Source organism: Octodon degus, unplaced genomic scaffold, assembly GCF_000260255.1.
Source record: "Octodon degus isolate 3935 unplaced genomic scaffold, OctDeg1.0 scaffold00035, whole genome shotgun sequence".
NCBI classification, from domain to species: Eukaryota; Metazoa; Chordata; class Mammalia; order Rodentia; family Octodontidae; genus Octodon; species Octodon degus.
The window spans coordinates 6,253,386-6,280,252 of record NW_004524611.1 but is presented as its reverse complement, the minus strand read 5'-3'; the positions used below and the strand labels follow the sequence as shown (position 1 = coordinate 6,280,252).

General features: G+C 60.5%; 1 protein-coding gene across 6 annotated transcripts in view; it reads right to left on the bottom strand.

Annotated features, from left to right (window-relative positions):
* The window catches only part of Camk2b (calcium/calmodulin dependent protein kinase II beta), a 76,254-nt gene that overhangs the window by 4,470 nt on the left and 44,917 nt on the right, over positions 1–26,867 (bottom strand). Inside the window, exons 4-19 of one of the 6 annotated variants that reach the window (XM_023714417.1) lie at positions 24,608–24,662; positions 21,326–21,391; positions 15,241–15,313; positions 12,636–12,738; positions 12,478–12,561; positions 12,228–12,322; positions 11,991–12,113; positions 11,499–11,582; positions 11,121–11,163; positions 10,232–10,306; positions 6,818–6,855; positions 6,663–6,734; positions 5,513–5,557; positions 4,209–4,257; positions 2,803–2,931; positions 1,547–1,675 (exon numbers count right to left, since the gene is read on the bottom strand). In XM_023714417.1, the coding sequence (XP_023570185.1) occupies positions 1,547–1,675; positions 2,803–2,931; positions 4,209–4,257; positions 5,513–5,557; positions 6,663–6,734; positions 6,818–6,855; positions 10,232–10,306; positions 11,121–11,163; positions 11,499–11,582; positions 11,991–12,113; positions 12,228–12,322; positions 12,478–12,561; positions 12,636–12,738; positions 15,241–15,313; positions 21,326–21,391; positions 24,608–24,662 (1,263 nt within the window). Of the gene's footprint in view, positions 1–1,546; positions 1,676–2,802; positions 2,932–4,208; positions 4,258–5,512; positions 5,558–6,662; positions 6,735–6,817; positions 6,859–10,231; positions 10,307–11,120; positions 11,164–11,498; positions 11,583–11,990; positions 12,114–12,227; positions 12,323–12,477; positions 12,562–12,635; positions 12,739–15,240; positions 15,314–21,325; positions 21,392–24,607; positions 24,663–26,867 lie in introns of all 6 variants that reach the window. The other 5 variants (XM_023714418.1, XM_023714419.1, XM_004630373.2 and 2 more) reach the window with 5 other exon arrangements.

Below are 26,867 nucleotides of genomic sequence, written 5' to 3'. Positions count from 1 at the left end.
GGCACTGCCTAAGAGTGGCCCTGGTCACCTCCTGTCTGCAGCGTGGCTGCTGCCCAGCACTCAGCGTGACCCAGCTCCTGCTCTGCCTTCCCAGAATGCATGTAGGTGCTTTTGTGCCCTCAGCATCCAGGTACCACAGGGAGGGGGCAGGGAGGCTAGCACCACAGGGCACCCAGGCCTGGCTGGGGTGCTGAGCTGAGGATGAGCTGTGTCCCTACCGCTCAGCGTTTTCTCTGAGAAAATGCTAAAGGGGGAACACGGGAGAGCTGAACTGGCTTCACTATGTCTGGGGGGGTGTCTGGCTGTGGGGGCCCAGGGCCCAGGTGGCCAGCGCTGTGCTGGCCCTGGCTGCCCACAGCCCCGTCCTTCAGGGCCACTGCAGCCGCGTGAGGCAGGGCGGCTGCCCAGGATCAGCCTGGATCAGCTGGGATCACACATAATCCCTGATTAGTGGGCAGAGCGGGTAAGGCTGCAGCCTGAGGTAGGGGTACCTTCTCAGGAAGGGGGGGTGACCCACAGGCCACCTGCTGATGGATAGAGCAGCCACGGTACCCGCTCTCCCAAAGCCTGACAGGGTATCCCTCATCCACCCTGCCCAGCTCCAAGACAGCCACATAAAACCCCCTACCGACCCACACACAGCCCCTCCTACAGCTCTGCTGCCCCTTGTCAAGCTTAAGACAGACTGTTTGGTGGCCTGGCCATGCCGTGTCCCCTGCAGGTCCTGCCCCACAGCACCTACCCACCCAGCCCTCAGGAAGGGCAGCAGGGCCCCTTGAAATCAGATGAGACTTTGGACCCCAGGAAGGGGGCGCCAACTCCGGAACCCCAGGTGCATTCCCTCCCGGCCTCAAGGGCGCTACTGCCGGCCTCCAGACCCCATCACCAGCAGCAGCAACCCGGTCTCCTCTCAGCACCACCAACCCAGCAGCAGACCGTGGATACTTGTGGGGTTCAGGTCCCTTTGGAGGCTGCACCCTATGGCATGGACCCCACCCTCTGGGCCCCAGTCACCATACTCACCCAGCCATTGCCCTGCCATCCCGAGCCCCTGGCCAGGCGCCCTCTCCTGTGACAGCATCTTAGCGCCACCCCCAGCCCGTATCTCCCCCCAGGTGGGGGTGGCGGCTGCAGCCTGGGATGTCATCCATCCCTGTAAGTGATACTGGCTGTCCCACCTGCGCCTGTCTCTCCTGCCTGCCCAGAGCCCTGGCTGCCCCCCAAGTCTGCACCCCAAAGTCCACCCAGCAAAGCCAGGACACCAGAGCTCAAAGCCAGGACTACATCCCCCTTCCTGTCTGCTGTCTGGGAAGACCTGTGCACAGCCAGCTACCCTCACCCTCCAGGCACAGCTGTGGCCCCAGGGCAGGCGCTTGTACTCTAGGACAGCGGCCAGCACAGGCCCACACCCACGCACATGCCCTCCACCACTGTAATCTGCACCTCCGGAGACCAGATGGCCCCTTCCTGTGCTTCCGGCAGAGGGACTGGGGCCTGAGCCAGCCTGGTGCCGCGCCCTTGTGGCCCCTCCGAGCAGCTTACTTACACGGGGCTGGCAGGGACCCGGGGAGAGTCGGAGATGGACAGGGTGGGGGTCCCACTGGCAGGGGGCCCTCGGCTTCTGGGGTCCCTGAGCCCCGCCTCACTGAGTTGAGGATGTCAGATATCCTGGGGGCTGGGTGGAACAGACAGATGTGAACACAGAGGGGGCACATCCTGGGGAGAATCTATAGTCTGGGAGCCAAGCCAGAAATGGGGGAACTAGGAGGACAGGGGGGCAAAGGAGGGGGACACACAGGGCTTGAGGGTAAAGGAGGGGTCTTGGAGGACAGAAGGGGATAGGGGACATGGAAGGAATGTGGGGTTATGGAAGGAGTAGAATTGAGGGGACACAGAAGGAAGGAGGGGTTACATGGGGATAGAGGGGTCACAGAGGATAGAGGTCATGGGGAATGGAGGGGGACAGAGGGGCATGGGCATATGGACAAAGGCAAATGGATGGACTATGGGAAGGGGACCATGGACAAGAGGGCAGGGTAGAAGGGAGCACAGGGCAAACATGGGGGCACAGGGGATGGAGGAGACACATAGGATGGGGTGGCAGATGAGCACAGGCGAGGCCACGGAGGATGCTGGCAGCCTGAGGGACATGGGCAGTGCACCAGGATGGAGGCTCAGCCCTGTCTTTTGCTGGCAGAGCTGAAGCCATGTGGGCATAGGTCCCCTCCTAGGAGAGCAGCCTGGGTGGCGAGAAGCCAGGGAACACTGCGTGGGGACAGGGCTCAGAGCGCTGGACAGGGAGCAGAGGTGGGCTTGAGGGAAGGACATCAGAGTGAAAGCGTGGCTCAGCCACGTAGGCAGGCCTGGTCGGTGGAAGGAAGCCTAGTCCCTGAGCCCCTGGGACCATGGTTGGGGTCACAGCTCCATCACCTCCCTGGCCCCCACCCCCACCAACTATGGGAGTGTTGCTCAGGGCTTGGGCCATGTGGGGACCAGAGGCAGCCCTGGGAGCAGGTTCCAGGGTGCTGTGACCTCAACAGCGTGTCTGGGTGCGTGGTCAAGGGGCTAGCGACTCTCCAGCAATGTGGCTGGAGGGGCCCAAAGGGGACAGGCCGGCTGCCCAGGTGTGGGGAGGTCATAAGCCAGGGGTGGCAGGAGGTAGGCAGCGTGCAGTGGGCAGCGGGAGGGCAGGTGGGAGCTGAGGCTGGTGGCATGATCAGGCGCCTCGCCCGCAGGGAGCTGTGCACACGGCCATTGCAGCGAGCCTGGTGGAGGGACAGCAGGCTGGGCACTGCTACTTACACGGGGTGGGCAGGGGGCCTAGGAGAACCGGAGACAGGCAGGGCGGGGGCCCCGCAGAGAGGGGGCCCTCGGCTTCTGGGGTTCCTGAGCCCCTTCTCACGGAGCTCAGGATGTCAGAGATCCTGGGGGCTGGGGCGGAACAGACAATACATGAGCAGAAGACAGACAGACAGATGAGGAGGTGGCAGAGCCAACAGAAGGACAGGAGGGGCCCAGTGACCATGCAGCCAAGGGCGTCTTTCAGGGCTCTGGGACAGCCCAGCAGCCTGGGCAGGAAGGAGGCAGGCAGGCAGCCAGGGGGCAGAGGCAGCCTTGTGGGTCCACCGGGGCCCAGAGTGTGCAGTGGGGGGTGGGGCCGGAGCCAGCAGCCCACACTTGCCCAGCCTGGCTCTCGAGTGCCCTCTCAGAGTGTGGCCAGGTCCTCCCAAGTGACTCCCATGGCAGCAGGGCTGCAGCTACTTGTGTGGGGTCAGCAGAGGTTGAGGGGAATTGGTTGGCAGGGCAGGGGCCCCACCTCACCGAGTTCAGGATATCAGGGCTACCGGGGCTAGGGCAGAAGAGCAGCAGACGGTGGGCAATGGGCACTCAGGAGGGATGGTAGGAGCTGGCTGGGGCAGAAAGGGCAGAAGGGAGGTTAGAGCTGCAGAAGCCTAGGCCACCAGGAGGCTGGAAGACGGGGACAAGGCCACCGCCTGGGGCCATCCTCAGAGTCAGGAGAGCTGCCTGAGAGCAGGCCAGGCAGTGGGAGTGATAGTCGCCATGGCCTGACAGCTGCTGGACCCAGATGGACCTGCCCTGTGCAGAGCAAGTCCCTGTCCACAACCCTGCTGTCTCTGGGGCACCTGGAAGACACCTCCTTGCCTGTGCCAGGGCCCAGGGCCCTGCAGCATCCACGCTGTCCAGTGGGGATACTGGGGACAGCATCACAGCTGGGGAGCAGGGGGAGGAGCATGGCCCATCCGACTTGCCCTGAAGGCAGCGTAGCACCTAAGTGGCAGCCAGATGCAGGTGGCTGGAGGCCAGATGCCCCAACTCAGAAGAGGAGGTGGCCGACAGGCTGGGGGAACCACTTGCTTATGTTTGGTCCCTGGGGGCTTTGGGGAGGTCACTGGTGGCTCAGTGTGCAGCCGGGTTGGTAAGAAGCCTGCGGCAGGATGGATGTGTGGAGGCAGGGTCAGCTGCCCATTCACTTGCCCGGTGGGCAGAGTTAGAGCTTAAGAAGCTAGAGAAGGACTCGATGCTGAGCAAGCTCCGTCCGTCCACACGCTCAGGCTGGAGCAGAGAGCAGATCTCACTGCACAGCCATGGCTTCTTCCCTGGAATACGGCATAGCCCCTGCCTCTGAGCCACCACACGCGTCCCCACAGCATGGAGACTCCTGCCCCCAGGCGCGGCCCAGCAGGTACCTTTGGCGTCCTCATCCTCCATGGTTGTGTTGGTACTGTCCGAAGACTCCTGAGGAGACAGGGAGGTGGGGGTCAGGACATGGCCCAGATCAGCAGGGTGCAGCCGGCCACAGAACCAGCCCCATTGCTCCAGTGGGGCTCAGGGACAGGCCCTGCCACAACAGGACTCCAGCCTGGTAGTCCACACAGGCTGGGACTGGAAGAGAAGGGCGCCCAGGGCCCATCATGCCCCCACATGGCGTCCATTTCCCCAAGATCCAGGGGCTCAGCGCCTTCTCCACTGAGAGGAGCTACTTATCCTATGACCCCAAATGCAGTGGGCTTTGGAGCGGCCAGAGCCCTGCGCCTCTGGAGGACAGGGAGGGCTGCTTTGGGTAGGGCCTCTCAGGGTCCACCTGCACTCGTGTCCTCTCTCCCAGAAGAGCTGAGATCCTTCGGCCAGGCTTGTTTAGAGAAGAGCACCCGTGTGCCCCCGAGGCCTTGCTCCCTCCTTGAGGGAGCAACTTCTCATGTCCCTGAAGGACTAAGCCTTGGTCTGAACCCCAACTGGACTCTGCTACGGGCCCAGGTCAAAAGTGGGGTCTTCACATATGGGGTGAGCCCCAACCTTGGGGGATACCTGGGGCCCCCTCATGGAAGACATGACTCCATCCAGACACACAGGGCCCAAGGGATGCCTGGCACGTGGACAGGAGGAACCAGGCCTTTAGGGCCCAGTGCTGCGGGTCCCCACTGGCCCTGATTTCCACCTTGAAAAAGGTGTCCTCTGATGACAGCCGGGGCAAGGCCCTGGCCAGACAGAAGGGGCCTCTGGAGGCGCTGTGGGCACTCAGTGGGGGGCCAGGCGCCAGGCCTGATCTGCCTGCCCTGCATGACCACATCCTGGAAAAGCCTGGCCTCTGCCATCCCGCCCAGCGCCACCAAGAGCCAGCCCCGCCCTGGCCCCGAGATGATGCCGATGTGATGACAGCAGATGGCACAGCAGAGAGAGCAGGGGGGTCCGCTCAGCAGAAAGCGCTGGGGCCACACAAGGGGCTAGGGAAGGAGGGCAGCAGAAGTGGGGGATGCTGTCCCCAAGAAGTGGACCAGCCCCAGCATCAGGGCACCCTGGAGCCCAGTCGAGAGCCGCCCATGACATGGTGCAGCTGTGGGAGTTTGTCTCCTGACATGTGTGTCCTGCTGTCACCGCACACCTGCCCTCCACTCTGAGCACAAGGGCCGCCCTGGGCCACCATCCAGACCCTCATCCTGGGCCCGGCGCCTCCTGCCCAAGGAAGGGGGAGGAGGAGAGAGCGGCGCAGTACCTTAATCCCGTCCACTGGGTTATGGATAACGGTGGTTTGAGGCTCCTACAGAAGGCGGCAGACAGAGGAAGGAAAGACGGAGAGTGAGAAAGAAGGAAGCAGGGGAGGGGAGCCAGGGAGACAGAGGAGGAACGGGCGGAGGCCAGAGTCTACCAGAGAGAGTGCAGAGCAGAGGGAACAGGGATGGAGGCGGCAGGTGGTCAGCAGGATGGCCCGAGAGGGATGGAGGAGCAGAGGTCAGCAATGGCCCTCGGGGCAGAGGGGCAGGTGGGTGGAACCACAGACCGCCCCAGGCTGAGCTGGTGCCCACCGGCCTGCGCACCCGGAGGACAGAATTTGGGGCAGCTCAGAGCTTGCCCCACTGTGTGCCTAGGCCCTGTCCAGCAGGGAACACAGGCTTGGAGATGTCATGGAGTGGGTGTGGCTCGTGGATGACAGAGTCCGCGGTGGGGCTGGCTGTGAGGCACCCTCCTGCCACAGCCTGCTGCTCCAGTGGGCTCGGCTGCCTCCTGGAAGCCAGCTGGACTCCAAGGGGACACCAAGCACACTTCTGTCAAACCTCACACACCCAGGACAGCTGCAGGGCACTCAGGTGACACATCAACAGGTGGTGCTCCCCTGCACACAGCACCCAGGGCCAGTGGCCTACAGCTGGCCAGGTACACTGGGGTGCGGGAGGGGCATTGCGGTGCCCCTCCTCTCCCTGGCAGAGGGCCCCTGAGCCCAGCAGGGCTTGCCACAGCTCTGATGGCCCTGGCTCCCTGCCTGGGCTGCTGCTTAGAAAGCCACCCCACACCACCTAGCCCTTCTTCCTGCACGCAGGGCTGCGACACCACAACACCCTAAAGCCCAGCCTGGCCCCTGCAGGCCAGGGATGAGGTCCCTGGGGGACTGGGAGCCCCCCTTGTTCCTGCCTTCCACCTCCAGAAGCCTCTAGCTGCATTCTTGCAGGGTGACCCACACGAGCGTGAGGAGAGAGGCCAGGCTCCAGAGAGAGGCTTCCCAAGTCCTGCACCTGCCCGATCCTGGGTGATAGAGCCTCTCCCCTCTGGGAATACAGCCCCCACCCGTGGGCCCCAGCATGGTGGACACTGGGGACAGTCTCTCTGACAGAGGGATGTGCGAGGGGCCAGGGCTGTGGGCTCCGTACCAGGGCGGCAGGAGGGAGCGTCCCTTTGGGGCTGGTGATGGCCGAACTGTTTTTGGTGCTGTTTGTCTGGGGCTGTGGAGAGACGAGGAGTGGTTAGGGCAGAAGGGGCACCCGCCCCTCCCAGGCTGGCCAGGCGCAGAGCTGCAGGGCCTCACCTTGACTCCGTCTGCCTTCTTGTTGAGCAAACTCTTGGCTGCTGCATGGGGAGGGAAGGAGGCACCTGAGCGGTGGGCCTGGGCTCCCTGCAGCCCCAACCCCCACCCACCTCAGCTCTTTCCCAGGGGAGCTCCAGACCCCAAGGCAGCTGTGCCTTAGCTCCAGCCTGGCCCAGAGCAGCAACAGGACCTGGCAGGGGACGGCACAGGCTGCCCAGGGTCCCTTGCCCCAGCACTGGCCCCCCACATCGTCTTCTGCAGCCCCAGGGCTCCACAGGGCACCAAGGAATCATCAAGCCCTGGCTGCCGCGGTCACACAGAGAGCCCCATCCCAGCCAGATGTCCCGACCAGCCGGGACTGTGGCCTTTGCACCAGTGGCCCTCATCCCACTGTCCTCCTGAGCTGTCTGGCACCTGGCTGGCAGGCCATTTCTTGGTGGCAATGCCAAATTCCCAGGATACCCGGCCCAACGGGTGGTCCCTGGCACCCCAGGAGTCCCGTTAGAGGTCTGAGGGGCCTGGCTCTGTTTGTCCGCCATCCCCAGAACCTACACCCTTCACGGCACAGGTTAGAATTTTAATTACAGAAAAGAAAAGAGGAAGCCAGCTTACCTTACAGAAAAGGAAAGGTTGAAGAAGGGAAAGAGAGGAAGAGAGAAAACAAGATTTGTTGGTTGGGCAGGCATTCACCCCGGGCAGCGAAGCCAGCCCGTCCTGGCCCCGCACGTAGGCACAGCAGGTGAGAGAAGCGGCAGGGGCTGGCGCGGCACAGGGCAGTGTGACGGTGGGGTTCCTCACCCCCAGGCCCAGGAAGTCCCCTGCCCACCAGCTCCACATGTGACTTTGGGCCATCCTGCCTGCCACCCCAGGGCAGGCCTGTGTGGTAATGGGGGCAGATGGGCACATTCAGACCCGGGCTGCTGTTCTCAAACAGGTTCTCGTCCAGGTGGAGCAGTCAGAGATGCCAACCCCCAGCCACCCAGATCCCTCAGATCAGGACCCAAGTAGGGGGGGCTGAACCCCCCTCCTAAAATCCCAGGGTCCCCCTGATGCTCATCTGCAGCAGGATGGGCAGGAGCCCATGGAGGCTGGCTCCTTTCAGACGCCAGGCCTGGGCTCTTCCACTGCCTGCCACTCACCACCCTCCCTGCCACGTGACTGTGGCCAGCCCCTCCCACTCTGCATGTGAGGCCTGGGGACCCCAAAGGTGGGCACAGCCCTGGGCAGGGCATACTACTCTGCTCAGCCCCCCTGCTTCTCCAATCCACTGAATCCAGAGCCCAGGGGTGGCTCCAGGGCCCACAGACTTAACCCCAAACCTGACTCCTAGGGTCTCCTCTGCATTTCATGGTCTAATGCCCCGGGCAGCCCTGTGTGTGGTTCCCACTGCCCTGCGGCCAGAGTACCCAACTCCTCCCTCTCTGTTAGACTCTGTGTACCCCACTTGGGGACAGGCCAGTCCCAGCCAGGCACTGCCTCTCTGTGCAACCCAGCCTCCCTGCCATCCCCCTGTTCTAACACACAGCCCCCACCCCAGGGCCTAAGGAGAGAGACACCCATCCCTGTCCTGAGGACCTTGTCACCAGGAGCTGGGCATCAGGGAGGATCTCTGTCCTCTGCAGGGACACAGACTTCAACAATGTGGCAATTCCCCATGGGAAGCTTACACCAGGGACCCCACCTACTGCCCTGGGGCCCCACACATTTCCAGCTGGCATCTGCATAGGGGCCGGCACAGACAGAACTGGTCCAAGACCAAGCCAGGCAATACAGCACCTCCCACTGCCCTGTTGGCCAGGGCGACTTCAGGACTGTCTTCTACCTTAACAAGGTCCTATGTAGGACCCCAGGTTTGTTAGAGCCCAAATTTCAAAGCCGTGTTACTGGAGGCATTAAGAAGTTTTCCACGGGAAGTAAAAAGATGGACTTCCTGGAGGACTCAGATAGGCCACAGTGTGGCCCAGGCCCAGGCAGACAACTGCCACATAACTTCCTCCCTGTGAACCCTGGTGTATGCCAGCCCCGTGCATATCATGGGCACAGTACAGTGGCACCAGCCCCAGCCCTCATGGGCACACAGCTCCTCCATGCATTTTCTGGGTCACATCTGCCCCAGACTAGCTGGAGTCACCATGGCCAGGACCCCGTCCACACTGTCCACACTGGTGTTCCCAGGCAGGAGCCTTCGTGGAGTCTCCGGTCAACTGCATTTGTACGGTGCAGCAGGTGCCCAAGATAGACATCTCCAGGAAACCACCATCCCCAGCCTCAAGCCAAGCAGCTGGCCTCTCCAGGTGTGAGCTCTTCTGCACGCACGCCTGCCCTCTGTAGCCAGGGCCTCCCAGCCAGACAAGGACCCCCCCACACACACACCTGGATGTCTGGCAAAAGACGTGTGTCCCTAGAGTACATGGGCCCCTTGGCCCCTGGACAGCCATGCTAGACTCCGCCCACATGCACTGACCCCTCCAGGACAGAGTGGCCAGGGTGCCCGGGTGGAGCCGCACATGCTGGCGGCCTCATGCACCGCCGCCCTGGCTGACTTGCAGGCAGGCGGGCGCTGCAGCAGGAGCCCTGGGCACAGCGTGGCTCAGAGGTGGCCTGTATGGTGCTGTCATCCTTGGCCAGTGGGTCCCCCAGGGGTCTCTAGCTTCATTTTTCCCTCAACCCAGCTACACTCTCCTGTGTGTGTTTCAGAAAGGCTGCGAATGTGGGCTTGGGCCTGTCTGACCCCCCACGAGGCCGCACTGTGGCCAGGTGGATTCAGGAAGGGAGGTCTAGAGGTTGGGGACACTGGAGGTTAGTATGAGATCTGTGGTTCAGCCCTACACCTGTGCCAGTCCTCAGCTTGGGGACAGATGCAGAGCCCAAAAGGAGGTCCCCCGCCACTCAGGAGTGGGGGTCAGCAGAGCTGCCTTCTCCTTCAGATTTGGGACCTGGGGAGAAGGCTCCAGAAAGAGCTAGACAGCTCTTCATGAAACCTCAGGGTACAGATGTTCCCCCACCCGCTAGGTCCCTATGTGCTGGGGAGGCTCTGCAGCTCAGACCACCAGCTCCACCTGCTGGGGGGACCAGCCATAGCCTGGCTCTCCTAGAGCAGCACCCTGGCGTCACTGGCCCTGCTCCAGGGTCCAGACCCCTGGCTCCCTGTGACGCTCAGGTCACTCTGGATGGGGGTCTCAAGACCCCTGCTGCCCAGGGGCCACCTCGTCAGCTGCTTCTGTGGTTGAGGAGATGGGGAGGCCTCCCTGTCCTAGGTAGGCTTTGCTGGGCTGCGACCACGGCAGGAGCAGGGGCTCCTGGGGCCTCTGGGGTGGCTCTGGGGGCCTGGCCAGCGGCTGCGTGCAGCGGGGGGCTGCATGCCAACAGGAAGGGTGAGCAGGAGCGGGCGGACGCTGGGCAAGACACATCTACCTTGTTCCACCAGCCCCATGGTGGTGCCGGAGGCCGCGGTGGACATTGTGGCTGGAGCGGTGGTCTGTCTGCCCACTGTTAGCGCCGGGTTAGAGACGAGGGGTTGGGGGCGGACGACACGGGGTATGGGCAAGGTGAGGAAAGAAAAGAGACAAAGGAAGCACAAGAAGATTAGAGTTAAAGTGTAGGTGGCTCCAGAATCCTTTTCTCAGGAGAGTGAAACAAGACCGGGCCGACTGACACGGAAGAGCGCTCGCCTCCTTTCTCTCAGAAGCCGCAGGGGGCTTCTGGTGGCCCGCGGGCGGGCGAGCGGCACACAGCAGACAGACAGTCCCGTTAGCATTGGTGTGGCCGTGCGTGCCCATTCCAGGCAGGATGGCGTCACAGCAAGGAACAGGAAGGGGTGCCAGGTGCAGACGGACAACAAGAGACGGCCACAAACGCTCGCACACGCGGAGTCGGACGACGGAGAAGCCACGAGCACGGCTGATGGGCGCCGGGGTCCCTACAAGACCCCTGAGGCTTTGTTCCCCACTGCCTGCCCTGGGCAGCCAGCACTCGGGAGGCCCATCCCCAGGGCAGGACACAGACCCCACGCAGCTGCCCCTTGCCACCTCCCGGGCACAGTGCAGTGCTGAGGCCCCTGGACACACGGAGGCCACAGGCTGCCGGACAGACGCCTGGACAGACACGTGTGCAGGCAGGGCAGTAGGCGGCACAAACACTGAGGTGTCGGGCGAAGGACACGGACCCCACACAGAAGAGACAGGGCAGGGGATGGCGGAGCCCTCGTGGCCGGCTGGGAGCTGACGGCAGAGGCCCGCAGGACTTCCTGCCACAGCCTGCAGGGCAAGGTGGCATCAATCCTCCCTGGAGAAGAGTGTCTCACCTGAGAAATTCCGCGTGGCCAACATGGTGGTAAGGATGGCACCCTGGGGGAGACACAGACAAAGCGGGGCCCTCTTGTTAGCGCCCCCTGCTGGCCAGTCGCATGGCCCCTGTCCTCTAACAGCTCAGCCTTCTGCAGAGAAAGAGCCTAGAGCCCAGCAGGTGCAGGACCCAGCGTCTTCCTGCTACCCATGATGCCCAGGTGCTTCAAGACCCTCAAGACTCAGGAGCCACTAAGACCACCTGTCACAGGGCAGCTCCTCCTTAGTCTAGGGCAGGGGCTGCCACCCTCAGGGTTTTGGGGGAAACCAATGAGGCCAGCCCTTCCTGAGCAGGGCATGTGGGATTTTCCGAAGTTCTAGGGCCGAGCTGCATTCACCTTGAGCTTCCTCCTGGCGTTGAACTTCTTCAGACACTCCACAGTCTCCTGCCTGTGCATCATGGAGGCCACAGTCGAGCGTTGCTGCAGGGAGAGGTGAAGTCATAGGGCAACAAGAAGCCCGGAAAGCCTCTGTCTCGGCCTCAGGGGAAGGGGCCCCAGTGAGCCAGGGGAGGCCCAGGGCTTTGGGCGGGTGGCACCCCTACCCCACATGTGGAGAGCCACCAGCACCACCTGCCACCCCACCCACCTATGACTTCAGGCATTGTATCTCCTGTTTGCGTGCTTTTGTCCCTGAACAGACAGGACTGATGACAGGAAGAAGCGGCCTCCTCTGCTCCTTATGCCCCCCAAAACCTAGTTCCTACCAGTGTGTCCCAGGCCAGAGGCTGCCAGGAGTGTCCAGGGGACTCAGGAGCCTTCAGACGTGAAGAACAGAACAGGGCCCCCACCTTGGTGAGCAGCCTTCCCTGGGGAGCGAGGTCAACTTACACAGACCCATGGGTGCTTCAGGGCCTCGTGGGCTGTGATGCGCTTGGCAGGGTTGATTGTCAGCATCTGGTTGATGAGGTTTTTGGCTTCAGGAGTGACTGTGTCCCACTCAGGGGATGGGAACTAGGTGGGGAAAAGTACACAGGCTGAGGCTGAGGCTCCTCTCCAGGGGCAACCCGAGTAGGGGAGGCAGCACACAGGCAAGGCTGCCCCCCCCCCCCCGCCCCACACACTCACGTCGTAAGCTCCGGCCTTGATCTGCTGGTAGAGCTTGTGCTGGTCCTCGTCCCAGAAGGGCGGGTAGCCCACCAGCAGGATGTACAGGATCACCCCTGTGAAGGGGCCGGAGCACATGGGCACATGGGCCCCAGAGGAGGCCCTCAGCCAAGCATAGCCCTGCCAGGGTCTGACAGCCCTGAGTCCCCATGCCCAATTCTCAGAGAAACCCCCAAGCCCGAGACGCATCAGCCCCACTCAGGAGTCTCACCACATGCCCAGATGTCCACGGGCTTGCCATATGCCTCCTTACGGAGGACCTCAGGGGACAGGTAACCCGGCGTGCCTGCGAATCCTGCAGAAAGGAGAAGGGCTGTGAAGGGCTGGGAGGGGCCACCCGCGTGCCCTGCCCTCCCCGCGGGCACTCACCAAACCACGCCTGCTGGTCCCCCTGCACCTCAATGGCCAGCCCGAAGTCCGCCAGCTTCACCGCGGCCCCTTTGCATTTGCTGGCCAGGAGCAGGTTCTCGGGCTGCAGAGAGGCAGCCATGGGCACAGTGTGAAGCCCAGGGGAGAGGAGAAAACAGAGGCAACAGGTTTGCGGGAGAGGGGTGCACAGGCCTGACCCGCCATGGTGTCCCAGGTACGGGTGAGTTCCAAGCCTATACTCTACAGCCCCGCTGCCCCTGGGGACAATGAGTGGCCCCAACCTTTCAGAAGGAAGATGGCCCTCAGCCCAAGCTTGGATCCCTTGCATCTCAGGTCAGGAATTGGGAGCCTCACAGGTCAAAACCTCTAGCTTACCCTATAGACAAGCATGAGTGCTATGGTTCCCAAGCCCAGGGCAGGTCAAGCCTCCCCTTTCTAGTGTTTGGGGGAGTCTGCTGAGTGGCTGCCCAGTTCCAGCCTGGACAGCGCCCCTCAAGAGCAAGGAGGAATGCCCAGGGTGTGGTGCGTGGGGAAGCCCTGCATAGCCAACTACCAAGCCTAGGGCTCTGGTTGGCACTGTGCACAGGCAGGAAGGACACCCCACTTTACCTACCTGCCCACCCATGCACTTGGGGAAACGTAGCTCAGGCCTGCTCAGGACAGCATCCTGGCTCAGGCCTTCAGGCCAAAGGACACGTGTGCCTAGCCCAGGTGCTACTGTCCCTGGACTGAGGCTTAAGTCTTGGACTCTCTGGTCCAATTTCCCAGCCCTGACTGCCAGGGGCTGTGGGCCACAGTTCCCATCAGCAGCTGAGCCTCTCCGAATCCCACAGACGCAGGGCCTGTGTGGGTCACACTGGCACTAGCGAAGAGCCACTTCCCTTCCACCCAGCACACTTCCCTTCCACCCAGCCCACGGCCAGCTGTGGTCCTGAGACCTAACATGGGACACACGGCCCTTGCAATGGATGCAATTGATGCCCCAACCCCATGTGTAGAGATGAGCGCTTGGCCCCATGCAGTCACAGCACCCTGAGGCCTCCTTCAGAGGCTGCAGAGCAACAGGGCAAGGCCTGTCCTGCCCGTAACTTTCCTTCTTCTGTTACTCTCGTGACACACTGAGCCTGTCCATCTCAATTCTGCAGTGTGAAGCAGGCAAGGGCCCAGCACCCTACTCTGTTCTCACACTGAGAATCTGAAAGAGATTGCCTGCGCTGCCTGAGGTCTGCTCCTGGGCCTGGCATGGGCACTGGGGGTGGAGAAGCCCCAGGAAGCCCTGTACAGAACAAGGTGGCCAGGGGCCCAGAGAGACGCACAGAAGGGCCTGGCTCAGGGCCACACTGCCAGGTCTCCACCCCGGGCTCTTCCTCCATAGCCCACAGGGCACCACAGCCCTCTACTCTCTGCCAGCCCACACGTGGCCAATTCCCAGGGCTCTCCAAGAAAGGAAGGGTGCTCTGCTCCTGCAGAACGATGCTGTCTGCCCCTAGAGCTGGGCAGCAGAAAGCACCCAGTCTACTTCTGTGCCTCAGCCCCAATGCTAACCAGATTAACTGTGGGTCCCAAGGCAAAGTGTCTACGTTCTCAATGCTCAGCCCTCTCCTCCCAGGGACCCTGGCTGAGGCTGGCTCTGACCACACAGTGAAGGGCCAAGAGGGGGCAGCTGCAAAGACCAGCACCCCTCAGTCATGGCCGAGAGAAGGGTGAGTCCTGATCAGCAGGGTGCTCAACGAGAGACTGGTCCTGCACCCCTGGGGCTGGGCCTGGGTCCACCAGCCTCGAAGCAGCAGCAGGCTGAGCAGGCCATGGGGGTGGTGGGCTGGAGGGGAGGTCAGGGGAAGGGCAGGAGAGGGAGCAGGGAGAAGCAGCAGCCACCCTGTGCCCTGGGGAGACAAACCTTTGAAACAGAACCTGGAGCCCACAGCTCAGCTCTGGGCAGCAGAGAGCAGGCTGCAACACTCTGCCCTAGAAGCACCAGCCATGTCACCTGTGTTCCCACCTGCCAGGGCCTCTTCTCAGTAGAAAGTAAGACCCTCAGTATGTGTCTGTTACAGGCAGGCTGCTGAAGCTGTCCCTTCCAGCCTTGGAGGCACTAGGCAGGTGCGCAGATGTCCACGTGCACCTCCATGTCTGCTCACGCACACCTGCATGTCTGCACACAAACACTCCCCCACACATGCACACAGCCCATACATGCACACACCAGGCACACTGATACACAAGCATGACCGTGTGTGTACATACATGTACACACATGCGGACACACATATGCGCCTTTGTGTACCCACAGACATGCCTGTGCCTATGTGTACACAGATTATGCACAGAACACACACACACACATTTCCATTACATATACCTGCATGTACACACACGCGCACAAGACCCTCCATGCACCCTCATGTGCATGTTCTCACACGTGTGCACAAGCCCACACACAGACCTCCACATGCACACAAATGCACGTGTCCATATGCACCAATGTGCACACAGCACAGCATGGACACATGGGCACACATACACATGTGCACACCCCAGAGCCCAGCCTCTCACTCGACATGCAGTGTGGACGACAGACCCTGCGCTCAGCAGGGCTGGAACTCACCTTGAGGTCTCTGTGGACGACCCCCATTTGGTGACAGTGGAGTACGGCCTCCAGGATCTGCTGGATGCAATGACTGCAGCAAACGGCAGGCAGGTTAGAGCAGGGGCCGGGGTGGGCTGTGCAGCCGGCCGGGTGCAGTCCCCAGCCCAGGGGGAATGCGGAAGATGCAGGACATCGAGGTGGGAAATGCTGCCCAGAGGGCCTCCGGGGCTCCAGCCTCCTGTGCTAGCCCTGCTTTCCCCTTTGGCCCTGGCCTGCTCTGGGGGGCAGGGTCAGGCCCATAGACCAGACTCCCAGAGGACACCTATCCCTGGCATGGCCCCCCAGGCATATTGGCCAACTGACCCTAAGCCAGAGCCACCAGGCTGACCTATACTCCATAAGTCAGGCTGCATGAGGGTGGGGCTGGGAGGAGGGGAAACTGAGGCAGGGAAGGGCAGAGTGGGCAAGGAAGAAGCATGGGGGCCACTGTGTGTGGTGAGCCCAGGCCGAAGCCCAGCTCTGAAGCAGTGACAGTGCCCAAGTGTGTGTGTGACTTCACTTAAACCCACACCATCATCAACACACCAGCTGGCCAGAAGCTGTATCCTGGGCAGCTGGGTGCTGTGAGCTCAGTTTCCGAGCACTGCTATCCCTCAGCAAGGGTGGCCCAAACACAGGAGTCCTGCTCTTCCAGGAGTATGCAGAGGGCTTTCCCAGATGCCCCAGACCACCTTCCTGGCACCTGTCCCTCATCACACAGCAGGAACCCACAGCCCAGGTGCAGAGTCTCACCCAGCCCCACCCACAGGGTGCAGCTGTACCCCACTGCACCCTAATGGGGCACTGGGCTGCTGAGATCTGCCCTCAGCCCTGGAACTGCAATCCCTTGCCCACCCCACTGCCCTGGCCTCCCCCCGGCCGCTCCTCTGCCGCTCCAGCTAGTGCAAAGGGGGCGTCGCTGGCTAGCAGCTGCTGCTCCCCCCCTTCCTCTGCCTGGTGCCATTCCTTCTTTGCATCTGGTCCCCACCCACCTCTCACTTGGGTGGTGCTCAGTCCCCTGCAGGCCTGGGGCCCCTCTGTCCACCATGTGAGGCCTGTGGGCTTGTGAGACCTCAGCCCCCCGCACAGGCCTCCAGAGATGGAAGAGGGGCTTAGCACCATCCCGCAGGCCCGCACAGTGCAGTGCACCTCCTAGTTGCCAACAGGCCTGGCATGCGCTGGTGTGTAGCTGGGATGATTAGGCCCTGAAGGTGCCCTGGGCTTTGATGTGTCCTGGGCTTCTGAGTAGCCCTGCGGTGCTCCTCTCCGCCAGGCATGGAAGGTGCCACCTCCACAGACCAGCAGAGGCCCCACCTGCCCCCCACATCCCTCAAGTCCACTGTGCAGGGGAAGTCACAGCCGTCTTGGGAGAGCTTCCCTCAGCCTCGGGCTTCTGAGAAAGACCTTCCTGTGTCATGGCAGCAGCTTGGGGCCAGGTGCTCCGCGGCCCATCCTCCTGATGCCACCTCCTAGCACATGGCCACCGTGTATCCCGTGTCCTCCCTGACTGTCCTCTGGCAGGGCTAACAGCTCCAGAGACCTCTCTGTATGTCCACAGACAGCAGCTGGTGCTGCCCAGGCCGTCCCCTCCCCAGCCCGCATGTTGCATGTGTCACTGCCCCCCAAGCAGTCACCAGTGCCTTGAAGGAACGTGCTGGCTAAGTAGTTCAGGATTCCCCAGGACACAGGTGCCGCACTGTGCCTGCTCACAGGGACAACGCCAGCCAGCAGCAGGGAGAGGACAGCAGGCAGAGCAGCCTTGACCGCACCGCTGGGCACTGCCGACCCCTCTCAAGGCTTTGTTTTATGCTTCACACAGTTTAGAAAGTCAGTTTTTGGTCAAAATCGTTCCCAAGTGCTGGGCAGCAGTTCAGCACTTGCCCAGTGTGTGCAGTTCAATCCCTAGCTCTGGAGATAGATAGACAGATAGAAACAGAGACAGAGAGACAGAAACAGAGACACAGAGAGAGACACACAGAGAGAGAGGAAGAGAGAGACGAGACGGAGACAGAGACAGACAGACAGACAATCCCAAGCAGCACTGTGGGCCCTCGCAGGCTTCTGGGTGTTACTCTAGTCTGCAGTCACCCCTCTGGGTACAGTCAGCATCTCCCCAGATCCCCTCCAACATCTTCCATGAGTCAGATTGATTTGTTTGCTCTTCTCTTCAAGGTGAGGTCTCAGCTACGACACCTAGTTGGACCTTGAACCCCTAAACTCAAACAGTCCTCCTGCCTCAGCCTCCCAAGCAGGTGGGACTACAGTCATGTGCCACCATGCCTGGTATCTAAGTTGTTGTTGTTTTTAATGGTGGGGGGAGCTGGGGAGCTAGGTCGGCAGCCATGAAGGCGCACGCCTGTAATCCCAGCACTGGGGAAGCTGAGATAGGAGAAACACTAGGAGTCTGAGCTGCACCGCGAAACCCTGTATCAAATAAGTAAATTAATAAATAATAAATATTTTAAATGTTTTTTAAAAAACAGGTCCTGGGTATTTTGAATATTGTTTTCCCTGTTTTGCAAAAGACTTAAACATCTTTCAAACTTCCCCACAATGTCCAAAATAAAAATCTTACTTCCCTTTTAGAGACAAGTTGAGGAAATCTGTTTTATCTTACTACTTCCTTCTTTTTCACTTCTTCTTCCTTCTTTCCTTCCTTTTTCTTTTTTCCTTTCTTTTTTTTTTTATATCAGGAATCCTGCTTCCTCTTTCTCCTGAGAACAACTCTGTAGAAACGCATCTGAGGGGTGCACTGTGCAGGCACCTGGGGGACCCTCAGCACACCTGCCCAGGCCAGATCTCTGAGCATCACAATGGCGCCACCCTGCTCCGGTGCTTGGTCCTCTACCTCCCTCTCCACCCTCGGGCAAGCTGAGTTACTGCTTTCCATATCGCTATGTGAGTTGCAGGGAAGCTGTGGGGCGGACCCCCGTGGTTCCCGGTTGGATGCTGTCAGCCACTCCATCACAGGCTGTGTCCCCCTCATCATGGCTTGTATGTAGACGTCCCCACAAAGCCTCATGCAGTCATAGGTGGGTAGTTTCTAAAGCGGCAGGTTAGGGTGTGTGAATGATAGTGAAGCCCCACCAATCAACAGGCTTGTAGCCTGGTTGGAATATAAAGGGAGTGAAGGAAGGCAGGCTAGCTGCTGCTGCTGCTGCCGCCGCTGCCTTCCACCTGCCTGCCTGCCTGCCCTGCCATGGACTGCTTGTCCTCTGTGATGCCCCTCTGCGGTGCTGCCCTGCCTTCGAGCCAGCTGCTTACACACTAAAACCTCTGCAAACTGTGAACTGAAATCAACCGTTCCTCTTCCTTTAATTTGCGAGTGTCAGGTGTTTTGTCCCAACAACAAGAATGTAACTAAGGGCTGGGGAGGTAGTTCAGCAGACTAAGGGCCGGCTTAGGCAAACTCAGGGACTAGGATTGGATCCCTGGCACCACACAGTATGCCGGCCCTACTCCTGAGCGCACTGAGCCGGCAACTGATTCTGGGCATGGTGGTGCGTGCCTGTAATCCCAGAGCTGGGGAGGCTGAAAACAGGAGGATCACTACGAGTCTGAGCTGCAGAATGAGACCCTCCACCAAATACATTTTTTTAAAAAATGTAACTAACACATCCTCTTCTAGGCAGGCCATGTCATGGGGGGCCACCCATAGGTGGGCACAGGGGTCATATTTGCAGGAAGCCCAGAAGGGGACTCTCTTTGGGGCTGCCTGTGCCCTCCCATCCCTATGCAACTTAAAACAGATCCCCAGGTCCTGGCACTCCTCCCACTCCACCCTCGCCACCCTCAAGATCCCAGAATTCCAAAAAGGAAATGAGGGGTGTGTGGTGGGACAGTGTCCCATCTCTTCTGGGCCACGTGACCCAAAAGAATGGCCTGGGGCAGGTGGGCCTCTGTCAGTGAGCTGGCAAGGTGCCAGGGGACTGGAGGCGACACAGAGCTCCTCCCTCGGCAACTCTGTTTGCCAAAGGCTCCCAGCACAGGAGCCAGGAAGCCCCAGCCCCTAGGCAGCCTTGTGCTTGCGGCCCCACAGTCTCAGCAGGGCCACCAGAGGGCGCAGTGAGTGCACCAGAGACCGACCAGGCCAGAGGTCCTCTGGCAGGGAGCAGAGTGGCCAAGGTTCTGGAAGGCAGTGGTACACAGGACCCCTCAATCCCTGAGGCTGTGTGCCAGGGTACAAACCCCCTCTGGGCTGCCCTCTCTGGTTTCCACATGGTGGGCGACTCCGAAGGCCTTGTGGGTGGCTGAGGACACAGGTGGCAGGGTCAGGGTGGGTCCGGCAGGTGGGCCAGGCTGACTGATGCTTTGGTCAATAGGGGAACCAGGCCTGTGTAGCACCCACGAATGTCAGGCTCACAAAACACCCAGAAAGGCCGCTTCTGATCTGTGGCTGAAGTCTCTGCTGGGCTGACAAGGCCCAGGCCCCTCATCCGGCATCTATGGGCCCCTCTGAGTACTCAGCCCACCCTCACACTCCTCCTAGTGAGCGTGGACTACAGCACGGCATGAGTCTACAGCAGGCATCCCCCTGCCAGGGAGTCAGTTCCCCTTCCAGCGTCTCAGGCAGAATACAAGGAAAACCTCCCGATCCTCCTCTCCAGGGAACAGGCCACCTTCAGGCTATTGCGCAAGACTGAGGGTCCTTTCTGAGGAAGAAGCTGGGGCCCTGAGGCCTGTGAGGTCTGGGCCAAGAGCAGGGGCCATATCTCTGCTTGTCCTGAAGTCCCTCGCCCTGGCTGTCCTGTGGCCTCTGCGGGGGCTGTGAGGGACAGTCGGCTCATACCTCCTTTAGGGACTCAAGGCCTGTGACAAAGGGCACGGCCATATGAAGCTACTTTACAAACTGGCATTCATTTTCTTGATTACAAATGGAATACAGCATAGTCAGGCATGGTGGCGCACAGCTGTAAGCCAGGCACTCAGCCACTGAGGCAGGAAAACCTCAAGTCTGAGCTCAGCCTGGGTAACTTAGCAGTTTGGTAAGACCCCCTCCTCACAATAAATGGAAGGGGGCTGCAGCTCAGTGCAAAGGCCCTGCATGAAACTCTGAGTACCGAACACAGACAGGGCTGGGGCTGTAGCTTAGCGAGAAGACATCCATGACCTCGATCTCCAGGCTGGGGTGGAAAACATAATCTTTAAACAGACAAGATACAAATTTCAAAGCATCCCTAACTCGGCTGCCTAGAGACCCCTGCAGCATTCTTCTTTGAAGGTGGATCTGAGGCACCGCAGTGCACACAGCTGGGCCCCCAGCTGTCTCTTAGTACAGCCAGGGCCCATGGTGGCTTCAGCCCTCTGGTGACAGTATGCCCCCCTTGGTATGGTCCCCAGCAGCCATGCCACCAATGGCCATCACTGGCCACCGTCCGTCTGGGTTGCCCTGCCAAGGCCACCTCAAGGAAGGGGCACCCAGAGGTCCACAAAGAGGCCTGGTGGGACAGAACACATGTCCCTCTGGCACACCCCATGCTGGAAGCCCAGGGGCAGAGTATGCTGGATGCACAGGGGAGGTGGCTCTCCTAGCTGAGTCCCCAGCCCACCAGGCTTTGGGGGGTTTTATTGTTCATTTTTTTGTCTTTTTGAGACAGAGTCTCATTATACAGTTCAGGTTGGCCTTGAGCTCACTTTGTAGCCCAGAATGGTCTCAAACTCATAGTGATCCTCCTACTTCAACCTCCTGAGTGCTGGGATTACAAGTGTGCACCACCACATCTGGCATGGCCTGGCTTTTGGGGACAAGGGACTCATCATGGAACAGCAGGGTCCCCCAAAGCAAGTGTCATGAACACCTGTGACCATCTCCCCAAGCAGCCACCCCATGAAGAGTACCCCACATAATGCAGCAACTAAGGGCCCCACCAAGCCACACCTCCATGCTGAGCAAAGGCCTACAGCCTGTCCCTGCTGCTTCTACTGCCTCAGAGAACTCCTGGTATGGCCAATGGCAGACTGGCATCTACCACTCAGCTGCCTTCTGCATGGCCAGAGGTGGATTACAGAAGGGGCAGAGTGAGATCTGGGCGAGGGGCAGGGCACAAGGCGCAGGGGAGCCCACCTGGCGTCAGCCTCGCTGTAGTACTCTCTCGCCACAATATCTTCAAATAGCTCCCCTCCAGTGACCCTGCAGTGAAAGCACATAAGGGCATGGACTCCGTGGATCCTGGCCACCCAGTCACCACCCAACCGCCTCCACGGCCACCCACCATCACTGTCACCCCATCCACTAGCAGCACCTCATCACCACCACCACCTCCACCATCAGCTCCTCCACCATCACATGTGACCACCTCCATCACCTTCATCACCTCCATCACCGCCACCACCACCACCTCCACCATCACCACTTCCACACCATCATCTCCGTCACGTTTACCACCATCACCTCCGTCTCCCTCTCCACGGTCACCACCACCACCTCCACCACCAGCTCCTCCACCATCACATGTGACCACCTCCATCACCTTCATCACCTCCATCACCGCCACCACCACCACCTCCACCATCACCACTTCCACACCATCATCTCCATCATGTTTACCACCATCACCTCCGTCTCCCTCTCCACGGTCACCACCACCACCTCCACCACCACTGGGTCCCCACTATTACCACCTCCGTTACCATCACTCTTCATCTCACTGTCATCACTGCTGCTGCCGCCTCTCCCCCGTCCCTGTCCCCATCTTGACTACCATCACCACCTCTCTCAACATCGTCATCACCTCCATCATCACCTCCATCACGACCACTGTCCCCATCTCTATTACCACTGTCAGAACCTCTGCCCTAGTGCCATCGTCAGCTAGGCTGATGGCTTATCAAGTGCTCACTCACTCATTCACACATGATGCCACTCCCTATCTCTGTCCTGACAAATGTCCTCTGTCACTGGCACTTGTATACTCCATTACCAAGGAGAGTGAGCTGAGATCTAAGTGATATCCTCAGAGTGGGCAGCGCAGGGTTTCGGCCAGGGCTCTACGATGGCACATCCAGGCTCTAGGACTCAATTTTACATCGAAGACCCAGTCCCCCTCCTCAAGCACCCTAGGGCCGGAGTTGGGCCCCAGCAGCAGGGAACCAGAAGACCTGGTGACTGGATAGGCTCCTCCCGATGGGCTGAGGTCTGAAGGTGCTCCAAGCCCTGTCTCTTTGAGGACAGCAGATGCTGGTGTGTGTGCATGTGTGTGCACGTCTGCCCTGTGTCCCCACCAGGGAGCAGCCATCAGGATGTGGCCCGCATGGGCCTTGGGGCAGGAGCTGCTGTCTAGCGGCCCTCTGAGGACCCAGAAAGTCTCTAGGGAATTTGTAGTGGAGGCACCTCTGAATCTGCAGGAGACACCACCAAGAGGCTCCCACCCTCTGCAGGGGGCTCTCTCTGGAAAGGGGGTGCTGGGGGGCCTCTTCCCAGATCCTCCTGTTCCAGAATCCCATTTCAACATTTTCTGTTCCTCTGTAAGGTGGTGCTTGGGTCTTTCTCAGTTTTATGCCCACAGCAGGGATTCAAGGACTTGAATGAACTGGGGACGGCTCAACCGTGACTGTGGTGCATGTGGGCATGATGTCCAGCGGTGGGGAAAATAAAACAGGGCAAGGCTGTGCTGTGTGTTAGGGTTCCACTGCCCAGCACCCCACATGGCCAAAGACCCTCAGGGGATGCGCAAGCCTTCTGTGGATTGGAGCAGGGCCACCCAAGGGGTGACCATCCTGAAGCAGCAGTCCCAGGTTCGTAAGACTCAGGCTGCGTCCAGCAGGCTGTGGGATCTGTCAGAGCGCTCCTCCCTACAGCTGTACTGGCACCATGAGGGCAAAATGTGTGAGTGGGGGGGCCACAGGTGCGTGTGTACATACACAGCGGAGCGCAGGAGGGCTGGGCCGTCCCGGCTGTGTGTGGCTGGCTTGCACGCCAGTTCACTGATCTGGCTCTGCAGACCTGGAGTCTGGGCAGAGGACAGTGACTGAGGCACCGGGCCTTGGACCAGGCTTTCCTCCCATTCGCAGCCACGGGACTGTGTGTGCTCAGGAATGGGGCAGTCCACGAGGCCCTGCATCTGCCCCACTCCGCAGGGCTATGGGGCACCTGTGGTCAATTCCAAGCTGCAGCTTTAGCAACAGGGGTCCCTCTTTCTCAGAAGATGGGGAGCAGGGACACCAGGCAGCCCCCAGACTCTTCAGAGCTCTTGAACAGCTAAAGGCATCAGGGCCTCCTGCAGGTGACAGCAGCCCACCCAGGACACTGCTCCCCATAGGCCACAGCAGTCTGGAAGGAGGGTGTGCAGGTCTTCCGGACCCCCACCTGCTCTGTCCTCCACTGCTTGGTCTCAGACCAGCACCTACCACTGGCTCACATGCGTGCGCACACACACCCAACCCGCTCTCCTTCCATCTTTTGACACATGCAGTCAACTGTTGGTCCTCAGGGCCATCCTGTGGCCTGGCCACTGTCACTTGAAGGAGGACATGCTGACAGAGCAGCCGCTGTGGAGGAACCGCTGGCCAGCCCTCGGCCTGTCAAGGGGTTGCCATGCCAACAGCACCACAGCTGGGCTCCCCTGGCCGTGGTCACCCAGAGGCCACAGGAGCAGGCCGAGGCCCAGGGCCCCGGCCCAGGGTCTGGCTGCAGCCCTGATTCACCAATAGCTAAGTATAGCGCTGCTTAGCAGGAGCTGTCAGGAGCCAGGGGATGAGATCACTGTTTCTAAATCCGGCAGGAAGTGAGAGGCGGAATTGGCCCAGGCGCCTTTTCCTCAGCTACTGCATGCACATGCGTGTGCACGCGCACACACCATTTTCACAATACACACACGCGTACACACACACACATAAACACACAAGCACACCCCTAATACACATACATGTACACATATACATATTTGTACATGGTGTGCACATACACACACATGCCTGTGCCCCCAGAAACCACACCTGCACACACATGCAAACACATTCACACAAAGCACACATGTGTGTCCCCACACGTATGCATTGGTGCTCTTGTGCCCACACACATGCACACACCCACACACGCACGTGTGAATGTGCTCAACCCCCTTATGAACATGCAAGCTCGCACCCGCCCTCAACACCCGTCCCGTGAGCCAAGGTGCAGGGAAGAGGGTAAGCGAGTGTCACTAGCCTGTGAGGACAGGATATCACTGAGGGTCCTGGCCCTGAGGACTCATAGGAGGGCTGAGGGAGGCCAGGAGGTCAGGAAGCTGGGGCCCACAGCGAGACACACGCAAGCACACTGGCTATGATGGGGCTGGGAGGGCTGCAGGCCCCAGCTGGCCTGGCACAGACAGCAGGAGAGGGTGCAGGGCCCAGGTGTAGCACTTACAGATCGAAGACCAGGTAGTGGAAGCCCTCCTCAGAGATGCTGTCATGCAGACGCACTGCGGGACAGAGAAGCCATGAGCTGGCGCGGCCCGGCCCACTCACCTGCCTCTCTGGTCCCAGGGCTGCCAGGGCCAGGGAGGCTCAGGAGCTTGGACCCTGCGGACCTCGCACTATCGCCCTTCCCTCCCCCAGCTGGCTGACTCTCCTCTCCTCCATCAGCAGGACACAGGGAACCCTGAGCCAGGGCAGGAGCTGCAGTGCCATGGGACGGCCTGGGGTGCAAGGTGCCCACAGCCATCTCCTGACAGAGCAGCTGCAGAGCCTGCACAGCACACCTGCGGGCCAGTGTCTGAGTTCCAACCCAGACCCTCAAAGCCCTCCACGTCCTAGTTCTTGGCTGCCTTGAAGATCTGCATGCTTATGCCCCCGTCCTAGATCTGCCTGGTGCAGGGCAGGGGTGAGTGCGAACAGACGCCCACACGCAGCCGGAAACACCTGGGGCGATGCCGCCAGGGTCCTCTTCTCTCCCAGTGAGTTCAGCCCTGTGCTGGAGCCTGGCAGCTCTGAGTTTTGTTAGCTCAATCAACGCTGACATCACCGAAGCACAGAGAGGTTGAATAACCAGCTGAAGGTCACCCAGCCCACATATGGCACAGTGGGGCTGTGATTAGGTCCGTCTGGCTCCAGGACCTGCGCTGCACCAGCCTCCATCCCCTCTACTCCTTGGAACAGAGGCAGATGACCTCTGAGGCCTTATGGTCCTTGTCCCCAGCCCCCGTGGTGTTACAAAGCCTTCTTCCTGCCCCTCCAGGCTTCTAGAGCCTCCAGAACAAAGAGTCCACATAGCTCCAGCCCCTTCCTGGTGCCCTCTGGCGCTGTCCTACTTTCTAACTGGCTGCCAGGGCCCTCCCTCCTGTCTCTGGTCCCCTGGGGACCAGTCTGTTGGTGTCCTTGGTCCAAAAATGCCGATGTGGCCTCCAGGGCCCAGGCTTCACCTGCAGACCCCTGGCACCAGTGCCCCCACCAAGGCCTTCCTTCCTCAGCACCTCCCCCAGGGCACCAGACCCCCAGCCCAGAGGGACTGTCCCTCTCTGCACCCGCCTGGGTCCACTCCTCTGTGAAGGGGACACAAAAAGTGCCTCCTTGCAGACTGGGAAGCTGTGGGACTTGTCACTGTCACCAACATTGTGTGGGTCTGGCCTGAGACACTGCAGGGCCCTGGGGCCCACAGGCAGCAGTTCCAGAGCCCTGGGTGTAAAAAGTCACTGGAGCCACCTGCGCTTGGGGACATGCTGCTCACACCTCCAGAGACCAGAAGGCCCAGCCACATGGTGTCCACGGCCACAGCTCTTGGGGTGCATCAGGACAGCCTGTCTGGAGGGGCTGCCCTGCCCCGCACCCCTCCCACTGCAGAATGGGGTGAAGCCAGGGGCTGGGGCACACGGGCCTGGGGGTCCCTCCTCCTCACCAGGAAGCAGGGAGTCCACGGATCTGTGTGGGAAGTCGGGGAGGTGCGGACGTACACGCTTCCTTAAACATTTTTAACATTTTAAAAATAGTCAGGTGCTTATTTTAATGGTTTAGAAGAAAACCTAACTAGCACATGAGAGCCGTGGATGCTCAGGCAAGGCCGAGCACAAAAGTGAACTGTCACGAAAGTCTACTTAAATAACAATAGTGAGCGAAGAATGCTGTATGCAGAGGTGGCATCAATGCGGGCCCAGGGTGTCCTGGACTGGTCTGGGCACCTTGGGTCAGGTGATGGTGCAGATGTGACCCAGACCTGAGCCACTGCCCTCAGCACCCCGGGGGACAGGGCCCCTGGGGTGCCCACCCCTCTCGGCTGTGTTCTGGAGTCTCCCATTGTTGTGGTCCCTTTGCCTGAGGGTCGTGAGGCCCATGGGCCAGGGTCCCTCCACCCTTGTCCTTAGCCACCCCCACTCAGGCACACCACTCTCTAGCTTCTCCATGGGCCACTGAGGAGGGCCACTGCTTACAGCCCAGGACAGGTGAGGGCACTGACCCCCAGGGCTGGCTGAATCCACTTGGGAGCCTGGGGGCACTGAGTCCCAGGGCTCCTGCTGTGGTGCTGAGGACTCTGCCTGCCACCTCACTTAGACCCTGTCCACCCAGGCGCTGGGACAGTCTCCTGATGCCCCCTCTGCCATAAATGAAGTGCTTTTGAGACAGAGAGATGGGGCAGGTGCCTGAGGTGGTGCCACTGTCTCCTCCTGAGACCTTGCCCAGCACAGGGCCGGTGT